General features: G+C 35.4%; 1 protein-coding gene across 1 annotated transcript; it reads right to left on the reverse strand.

Annotated features, from left to right (window-relative positions):
• Window positions 1-1,954: 1,954 nt before the first annotated feature.
• Window positions 1,955-3,342, reverse strand: LOC121051762. The gene is made up of 2 exons (XM_040514971.1): window positions 3,307-3,342; window positions 1,955-2,707 (listed from the first exon to the last, which is right to left on the reverse strand). Exon 2 carries the CDS (start codon window positions 2,509-2,511, stop codon window positions 2,038-2,040), a length of 474 nt encoding a protein of 157 aa, XP_040370905.1. The 5' UTR covers window positions 2,512-2,707; window positions 3,307-3,342; the 3' UTR covers window positions 1,955-2,037.
• Between the last annotated feature and the right edge of the window lie 6,778 nt (window positions 3,343-10,120).

Genomic DNA, 10,120 nt, shown 5'->3' on the forward strand with positions numbered 1-10,120 from the left:
TAGTCAATAGGTTTTATGTAAGGAGGTGTTGGCATCACTAGCTCAAAGACTTTCATCTTCGTAAGAAAATCCAACTTAACCTGGATCGCATCTTTCCATTTAGGCCAAATTTCTCTACGTTGGTATTTCATGCTTCAACGGAGAGTGGTTCGATATCATCGGTCTCAACAAACTCATGCATAACAAAATGCGCAACTACATCATTAATTATGATGGAGTTTCTGTTCCACGTCTTATGTACACTCGTGTAATTTTCATAGAGTTCTTTATTATCAGAAATAGGTTCTGACGTTGAGGCGTCCCCCAACGATAACCATAATCCGGAAGATACTCATAAGACGGATGTTGAGTGTCGATGATCCAAGGATGTGCCAAAGTATCCTTTGAATCCACGGGCTTCCCACGCATCCTAGCTGGGGCCATGGCCTGTAACGCCAGAGTGCCACTTTCTATGGCGTTGGCGCCTTGCCTACCTATGTGTAGGGTGGCGCTACATCCTTTTGTAGGGACGTCTTTCCTTGCAGGCATTTCACTTTAATAGGGATCGAGATGAGACATAGTGGGGACAGACCACGACAATTCCTGTCGTTCCTGCTAAACATTCTTGTTCTTATCTCTCCCTAATGATGGGAAAACTGTCTCATCAAAGTGACATCCGTAAATCAAATGGGAAAAAGATCGCCTTTGCAAGGGCATTAAGTGGCGGACGATTGTTGGAGTCTCCAATCCAACTAAGTTGCTCACTTATTTTTAAGGACTTACCATAGGCGTTGTGGCAGCGCAATTGGCACATAAATGACTCACTCAAATGTGCGTAAGTACAAAAATATTTGTATCCAGTCACTAGCTGTAACGCAGAGATACACTGAGTGGCGGTAGGTCGTAGAGAAATTAGCATAGTTATATGCGATATTGCATCACTCCAGGCGGATATAAGGATATTGGTGCGCATCACCAATGTCTGAACTACCATCGTAGTTATGTCCGCGAGACCTTTTGGGCGTGTATATGGGAATGTGATGTCCAACATCAGTCCCTTTGCAATAACCATCGAAAGTCTTCGATGTAAACTCTCTAGCATAGGCAAACCCAATTGACCTAAGGATGACGGGGGGTGAGGCCGTTGTCATATGATTTGTGCTAGGAGTATAGCATACGTAGCTTTTACGAGTGGATAATAGCACAACACGTGATCAGTGTGTTTGCGTGTCAACCAACATCATGAGATATTTAAACATCTGCAAGTTGGTTGAATAGGTCCACAAATATCACCTTGGATTCTTTACAAGAATGTTTAGTGTCCTTTGCATAGGATGGTCTCGATCCTATCTTTGCTAAAGAGCAAGCTTTGCAAAACGAATTAATTCTTTGGACCAATCTTTGGTTCGTACTTCTTTTCGTTTTGAGGAATGGATGTCCATGAAGTCTTTAATATACGGAAAATCATATCACGACCTGGATATCCCAAACGGTCTTGCCAAAGCCTATATGTGTCATAATCCCATAAGCCATCTCTTATGACATGGTTTGATTCAATGACTTGAATAATGGTTGCATACAACGCACTGGAGAGACACATAAGTTTCTCTAATACTCGTTTATGTCCGTAGTCATTAGAGGTAATGCAAAGGAATTCTTGTCCATTCTCACAATGTGTTTCCACATGAAAACCATTGGCTCTTATATCTTTCAAATAATAAAGTTCGGAATTTAACACATGTCCATGACATTGAATAATAATGCAACACTTTATTATTAAGGGAAATAGTCAATGATTACATCAAAGTTTTCCCAAAGTCTATTCCCTAATAAAATCAAACTTTTAGACAAATTGTAGTTACTCAATACATTTGGTAACTCTAATGAAATATGACCAGGAAAGTAGAGAGATGTTGGTGGAGCGAGGCTCGCTTAAGTACCACGATCTCAATTACTTTCCGGTTACCACATTGGATGCTCCACATGAGAAAGAGTTTTAATACAATTGTCATTTGACTAAGGCACATTTGCCGTTCTTGGAAAATAGAAAGGACTATTCTAATTAAAGTCTGCGGCATCCTCGTGCTCTTTATCTGCAGCTTTAAAGTCCTCAATGGTGAGAATGATATCTTCACCATCTTCATCTTCAGCAAGATTAATATCTTCATCTTCAGCAAGATTTATATCTTCATCTTCAGCAAGATTGGTTTCTTGCTCTTTCAATTGCCTATACTCCTTGTAGCTTTCAGCTAGTTGGGTACTTGCATGGCATTGCTTGAACCAACGCTCAATTGATCCATATCGATGACACATGTCATTGTGGTTATCTCCCTTCATTTGAGGTGCAGGTTGTGCACGTTGTGGATATTCCCTAGGAGGGTTGCTGTTACTACCATGTCTCATGGTGCCACCTCCACGACCCATGGTGCTACCTCGGCGGCCCATGGTATTGCCAAAGCGCTCTTCTAGCACTACCCATAGATCTCTTGCATCCTTGATCGACATGTACTCTAATATGAGAGATTTATCCATATGGCGTCACATCAAGATAATTTCTTGAGCATTCTTTGTGGGTGTTCGTTGGAACACAAGGCCCTGGTCAGGTGCCTGTATTATGGGCAATATCCTTCTCGCAGTGAGATGGTTCTCAACGTCGGTTACTCAATCATGGTATTCCGAGCCTGTTGAGTCAAGTACTGGAAAGTCGAGTCTAGATTCATTCGACATCCTGAGAAATAGGAAGAGAAGATATATTAGTTTCGGAGTCTATACTTTCACGAAAACTAAAATAATAAGATTTCCGAGCTATGCTACCAAGAAATCAATTTCCAAGAATATTTGGATTTAGACCAAACAATGATTTTGCGGACGCTCTTAGTTCATTGATTTACTAACACTCTTAGTTCATTGATTTACTAACACTCTTAGTTCATTTAGCCTGTCCGAATATTATGAACACTCTTAGTTCATTGATTTACTAACACTCTTAGTTCATTTAGCCTGAATCCCCATGATTCCACTTTTTGTTCATAGATTGATACTTGCGGACGCTCTTAGTCCTAATATTATGAACACTCTTAGTTCATAAATTACGAACGCTCTTAGTTCGTTTAGCGTGAATTTCTATAATTCCGCTTTTAGTTCATAGATTGATACTTGCGGACGCTCTTAGTCCGAATATTATGAACACTCTTAGTTCATAAATTACGAACGCTCTTAGTTCGTTTAGCGTGAATTTCTATAATTCTGCTTTTTTATTACAAGTCCCTAAAAAGAAGATAAAGGAATAAAAACTCAAAAACGAAAACTTTAATCATTAAAACTTACTTGTTGAAATTCAGAGCAAATTCACTTCTGAATAGATCCCACTTCAAATGGTGTACATGTCTTAAGAAGGCTCCAACGGGGAGGGAAATTTGGCCGGAAAGTGGCCGAAAAGTTGTCTTGCAAATGGCCCGAAAGTGTCCCAAAAATGGCCAGAAAAGTGTCCGGAAAGTGGCCGGAAAAGTGTCCAGAAGTTGCCTGAAAAGTGGCCGGAAAATAGCCTTGCAGATATGTCGGCAGCTGCTGCACAGCTTCTAGGCAGATCTCGGCAGCTGTTCAGTTTTTCCGACGGCTGGTTCAGGTGGTTTCCGGCCGGTTCTGGCGGTTCTGAGGTCGGTTCTGGGTTTCTTGGATCAAGGGCTTTGATATGTGGTAGGATTTGGAGGTTTTTTGTATGGTTGGAAAAATGACTTCGATTGCTTGATGAACTTCCTCTTCTCTTGTCAATTTTCGATTCTAAATCTAGAGCAATCTCATGTTGATAAAGTGTTGATGCGCTTAAAAGGAAGCGCACAATTTAACCCTAAAAATGTCATTAGTAGTATAAGCAAGTAGGGATCGTTCTAATCTGGGGATTGAGGGTACACCTGTCAATGCAAAAACAACTAAAGAATTAAAATAAGTACAAAGTATTATTTACAAAAATAAAATAAAGAATAGAAATATATACAAGCAAACATAAAGAAGGGGGTTTAGGATTAATAAATTGAAAATTAAAATAAATAAAATAAAGAAAATGTAAAAACATATATACACGGGTGGAACGCAAGGAACAAAGATCAAATCCACAATCATATGAATGAAATCCAATCACAATTCCTATAGTTGATTTTCTATGTCATGAGAAAGAAGTTGACCATGTGAAACGTTAGAAAGCAAACGATTTCCCATATTTTACTTTCCTTCAATAATTAATCTAAGTGAAAGCACCTAAATCAATCCTATTGAACATGCAATCATAGTCTATAAAGCTAGCTAATCAAGAACACATTCAACGCATGAAGCATAGAGAAAGGATGTCAACCAAAGTGCACAACCTAGTTATGAATAAGTTCACCTATTTGCAATCCTCCTTAATTGATTTCGACTTTTGTCTAAAGCCTTCATTACTTAAATTAGCTTCAATTACATGCATAAATCCTAAGTTGGCCACCAAAGAACACATACATATAAAAGTTTTCTATAATCCAAAATCAATCAAGCAATCTCACATAAGCAACATATAAATCAACATAAAGAAATCACAACTTTATTTCAAAACATATAAATGGGCTTTAAACTTTGCCCTTAACGTCATGTTAACTAGAATTCATAACTCTACGAAATCAAACAAAGGAAACAAAAGAAAAGGATGAAATACACCGTGAAGGATGAATGATGAAGCCTTGAGACGAAGAACTTGAAGATCCTTGAAAGAGGCAATCTTCTTGGGACGACACAAGGGTGGATAGCGGATAGGATCTTGATGTATTGCATGACTTCTTCTCCTCCTTGGTTGAGACGCAGACCTTCTGAAGACTAGAGAATGGAGAGAATTTTTCTGATGTTTACTTTCTAATGGAGAGAGGTGTGTTGTGGTGGTGGTGTGTCTTGTGGTGTAGCATAGGGGGGGGGTTTATATAGAGGAAGGCAAGGCTTCATGAATTTAATTTCTAAAGTATTTTCTGGTTGTACCACACAGCTTCTACCAATCACGTAGCGCCACGTCAGCTCTGTTGTGTCATCCAACCAATCAAAAAGCTCCAAAATCAATCCCATAATCTTTCCAAATATATTATTGTTGATTTTCCCAAGATTTAATCTGATTTTATTCACCATTTTCGGCCAAATATATAGGTATGAACCTAGACAATGTATCCGGACGCATTTTGGACATTTTCTCCCTTAAATCTCTCCATGACTTTATCCTTAATGTCCTCCCCTTGATTTTCTCTTGATTTTCACATTAAAATTGCAGATTTTATTCTCTAATTTCAGCCAACATATCTTGAGGGAATTGAGGAACGAATCTGGACTTGTTTTGAACCTTTTCTTCCTTGAAATTCTCCCTTGATATTCTCAACGTAATCTCCTTGATTTCCCATGCAAAAATCAGATTTAATCTCCCAAAATATCTCCCATGTCATCATGTGGTCTCCTAATGCCTTCAGATTTCCTAGCCTCATCAGGATTCCTGCATTGACTAGGATTCCTAGTCGGACCAGGAAAACTCAATTTCTTCATTTCAGCTCATTTCAGCTCCATTTATTCCAAGGTACCTAGAAAATAGAAATTTTCTAAAGATGGAAACTTTCCTAAACAAGAATGATTTATTTAAGGAAATAACTAAGTAAATATGAGGAAAAAACAATTAAAACGTCGCATTAAAATGCTCATATCAAGTGTTTAAGGACAAGCACAAATTATCATAGAGAGAGGGAGAGAGTAATTTTGCAGAGAGAATGGAGTTTCAAGTGTCTTATTCATCTCCCAAAGGAGTGTATTTATAGGAATACATTTGTAGTGTGAATGCTCAAAGAGAAAACCAATTTTGTGACTACTTGATTTACAGCTGCTACTACACATGGGGCTGCAATGATGAAATCCGCCATGCTTGTTGCCCCTTTACAAGCTTTATGCCACACAAGTCTTCATACCTATATTTATACACTCAAGTACTATGTTTATACACTCAAGTACCTATTACGTACATGATATAGCCATCACACTATACATGTATTATACTACAACAATAATCATTCCATTTTGCTTCTTTGTATTTTTTTTCAAGAAAATAAAAAATAAGATTAATTCCAGTTTACCCCCCTGAGGTTAGGGGTCGTCATCATGTTAGTCCATCGAGTTTCAATTTAATCAGTAACACCCTTGTACTCTCCAAATTCATCAGCAGTGTCCAATTTCTACTATTCCGTCCAATTTGGACTGTTAAGTCTGACTTTTTAGGGCTAAAATGGTCATTTCAAGACAAAAAAAAAGATTTTTTTTTTTTTTTGCATTTTTTTTTAAATTTTCTTGTTTTTTTTTTCTTCGCTTATTATTATTATTATTTTTATTTATAATTTTGTCTTCAACCTATACACCACAAGTTATAATAGGTTTATAAAAACAAAAACAAAAACTCTAGGTGGTCAAAAAACCGCTCGCTGGTCTACGATATTTGTGATATATCTCCGATAAAGGAAAGAATTTTAGGATATATCTGTAAAATATAATAGGTTTATAAAGTGAAGAATTTTAGGTTATATCCCCAATAAATTAAGTGAAGAAATATCTATAAAATATGATTAAAAAATAAATACATATATTTCTTCACTTTATTGGAGATATATCCTAAAATTCTTCACTTTATTGTGATATATCTCCGATAAAGCGAAATTTTTTATATTTTAAACCTATTATATTTTAAACCTAGATTTTAAACCTATTATAGGGTTTAAACCTATTTTATATTTTAAACCTATTATATTTTATAGATATATTTTACAAATATATCCTAAAATTTTTCGCTTTATCAGAGATATATCACAAATATCGTAGACCAGCGAGCAACTTTTTAACCACCTAGAGTATTTTTTGTTTTTTTTTATAAACCTATTATAGGGTTTATTTGTAACCAGCTAGCGAAAAATTTTAGGATATATTTGTAAAATATATCTATAAAATATAATAGGTTTATAAAGTGAAGAATAATAGGATATATCCCCAATAAAGTGAAGAAATATCTGTATTTATTTTTTTATACAGATATTTCTTCACTTTATTGGGGATATATCCTAAAATTCTTTGCTTTATCGGAGATATATCACAAATATCGTAAACCAGCGAGCGACTTTTTGACCACCTAGAGTTTTTTGTTTTGTTTTTATAAACCTATTATAACTTGTAGTGTATAGGTTGAAGACAAAATTATAAATAATAATAATAAGCGAAGAAAAAAAATGAAAAAAAAAACAGAAAAAATTGCAAAAAAAATAATAATTTGTTTTTGTTTTATTTTTGTCTTGAAATGACCATTTTAGCCCTCAAAAGTCAGACTTAACGGTCCAAATTAGACGGAATAGTAGAAATTGGACACGACTGATGAATTTGGAGAGTACAAGGGTGTTACTGATTAAATTGAAACTCGAGGGACTAACATGATGATAACCCCTAACCTCAGGGGGGTAAACTGAAATTAGTCCTAAAAAAAATAATTGAAAAAAGCAGTTAGTGCAAAGAGAAAATAGTAAGAGAGAAAAGTGGAGGTTGTGGGATCATTTATTTTTATTTTTTTATTAAAATATATTTTATGATTGTCATACTTACCTTTGTGATTTAATTTAGGGTTAATTACATATAAGTGTATCATAGAATGTTTTTTTAGTCATAAGGCCACAAACTAGTTTTTTTCCTTTATAAGACCACTAGATTAAAAAAGGTGTTATATTTTGGATATTAAAAATCATTATATTTACATAAATGCCACTAGAGTACAAAATCAACATTAATTCTCTCTCTCTCCTCTCCGGCGAGGTCTAGACAACTCCGGCGGGTCTCCGGCATATGACAGGACTCGCTCCGGATTTCACTCCGAAGTCCGAAGTGGCCCTGCGGGGCCCACTTTAGAAGAAATTTTACCAAAAATTTGGCTGAACTTCCCTTAAAAGTAGGCTACCTAAAACCTGTATGAAAACATTTACACTTCTAAATCATCCATCCTTATTCTCCTGCAGCCACCTGCTCTCCAAATCACAACTCCAATTTCACATATAATTGTCTCTACCCCAATACAATATTGATCCCACAGATTATCAGAGCAATACTAACCCACTAGGTAACAACGAAAACAGAAATAGAATGAGTACGCGGAAGCAATGCTGTTGGCTATGCCTCGACTCCATGTACGCCCGACCTCAATTAACCTAGCCTGCAAACTGGGCATTTGAAACCGAAGGGCCAATGGGAAAAGTATTGAAAACATGTTAGTGTGAGTGGACAAAAAAATAAACAACTAGCTAAATAATTTAAAAGAAGTAAAGTTGTAATACTTTCCCGCATTTATTTAAATTTATAAAACTTCGATGCATGCAACGTTTATAAAACATATTTCACTACTAAAATAAGCCTCATAGGATACATATTTTTTTCTGTATCTTTTGCTTTAAAGGATATGGATAATTGTATCAAAAACTCATTAGATACGGTGCAGCCACGGAATGAAAAAGAATATTCTCTATTGGGGGCTCTAGTAATCAAAGGATACAGATTTCATTTCCGTATCTCTCCAATACTATGGGTCCCATCATATTTATTTTTATTCTTATTAATTCTTTTTTACCGGAATAATAATTCTGTTTTTTTTTCTTGAAAATTAAAATGAATTATTTTCTATTTTCAGAATATTGTTATTTCTTTTTTTTCTTTTTGTCATCTTATTATTTGTTCACCACCGTTATTATTTGTATTTGTAGTCTGAACCGTATTTTTTTAGAACTATACGTAGAATAGCAAATGGGAGATCCCAGATCTTGTTGCAATCTCGCTGCTGGCTCTGGCAACCAAATACTCCCCTAATCCCCACCATATATACCTTCTCTCTCTCTCTCTCTCTCTCTCTCTCTCTCTCTCTATCTGTTTTCTCTTCATCTTTGTGCAAATCAGATCAAGCAACCCAGTCATGGAAGTGCCCTACCCTAAACCTAAAAGTGCCCTACACATCGCCACCACGATCGACTCAAAAATTACGAACCCTCCACTGCTTCACGCCTTCACCGCCTTAATAAAATGGTCAAATCCCAAAACATGCCGATCCACCGAGATGACGTTGATTGCCGATTTGATATCCCCATAGACATAAATACAGCCTGAAGTGAATAAACATGTCAGAGATATATGATATATAGGAAGTGTGTCAAACATGTAAAACTGAGATTTGAGTGCAATCGGTTTTAATACCAGTTCTTGAGGAGATTGCAGCCCAGTTGTCACTTTGCCAAATCAGATTGAAGAATGAAGCCATATCTTCATCATTTTTGTTTAGAGAGAACGAAGCCAGATCTGAAAGTGGTAGACGAAAAACAATTTTGATACTAGATGAAATCTATCCCAGCAAACGCAAGCCATCCTTATTCCTTACACGGTTATACAGCACTCTAGATGGCCACTATGATTTCCTGATTTTGTTTGTTTGCTTTTTATATGGCATATATATAAAGTGAATTTATTATCTTGTATGCCAGAAACAGTCAAATCGATTTTGCTTTGCCTACATACAGAAATCCATGGCTAGTGAACAATAAATACGGATAACAGTGTGCACAAAATGGCAGTGTATTGAGTACGGATATATATAAACATGGCTAATGAACAATGAATACGGATACACAGTAGTTAATTTTGCAAGTATGCATATTAACTATTGATAGGAAAAGCTTTAATAAAATTTTAAATAGAAAAAAAGTTAAATAATATATATTAATTGAGGTATTTTGCAATACTGCTGTAAAGACGGGATAATTAATTTGTAGATTTGGATAAATTAATGTAAAAAAGTGGTTTGTTAATATTACTTCACACTTTTAACCATATATATATATATATATGGATGCGACTACTGCCACCCTATCAATTTCTTTGTTCACCATACTTGCTCAATACACCCTACATTATAATTTAAATTATTAAATTTGCTTATCTAACCCAATTCTCTTTCTAAGAATATCCTTATATGACATATCCAATTTAAAAATAAATATTTTTAACAAAAATATCTCATTTATTTTATACCAATTAAAAAACTAAAATTTATTAAAGTTTCATAATAAAATCATAATCTAAA

The sequence above is a fragment of the Rosa chinensis genome, chromosome 1, assembly GCF_002994745.2.
Source record: "Rosa chinensis cultivar Old Blush chromosome 1, RchiOBHm-V2, whole genome shotgun sequence".
Classification (NCBI taxonomy): Eukaryota; Viridiplantae; Streptophyta; class Magnoliopsida; order Rosales; family Rosaceae; genus Rosa; species Rosa chinensis.

Coding starts and splice junctions, on each gene's coding strand:
- LOC121051762 (XM_040514971.1), bottom strand. CDS start 2,511: ATGGATAAATCTCTCATATTAGAGTACATGTCGATCAAGGATGCAAGA.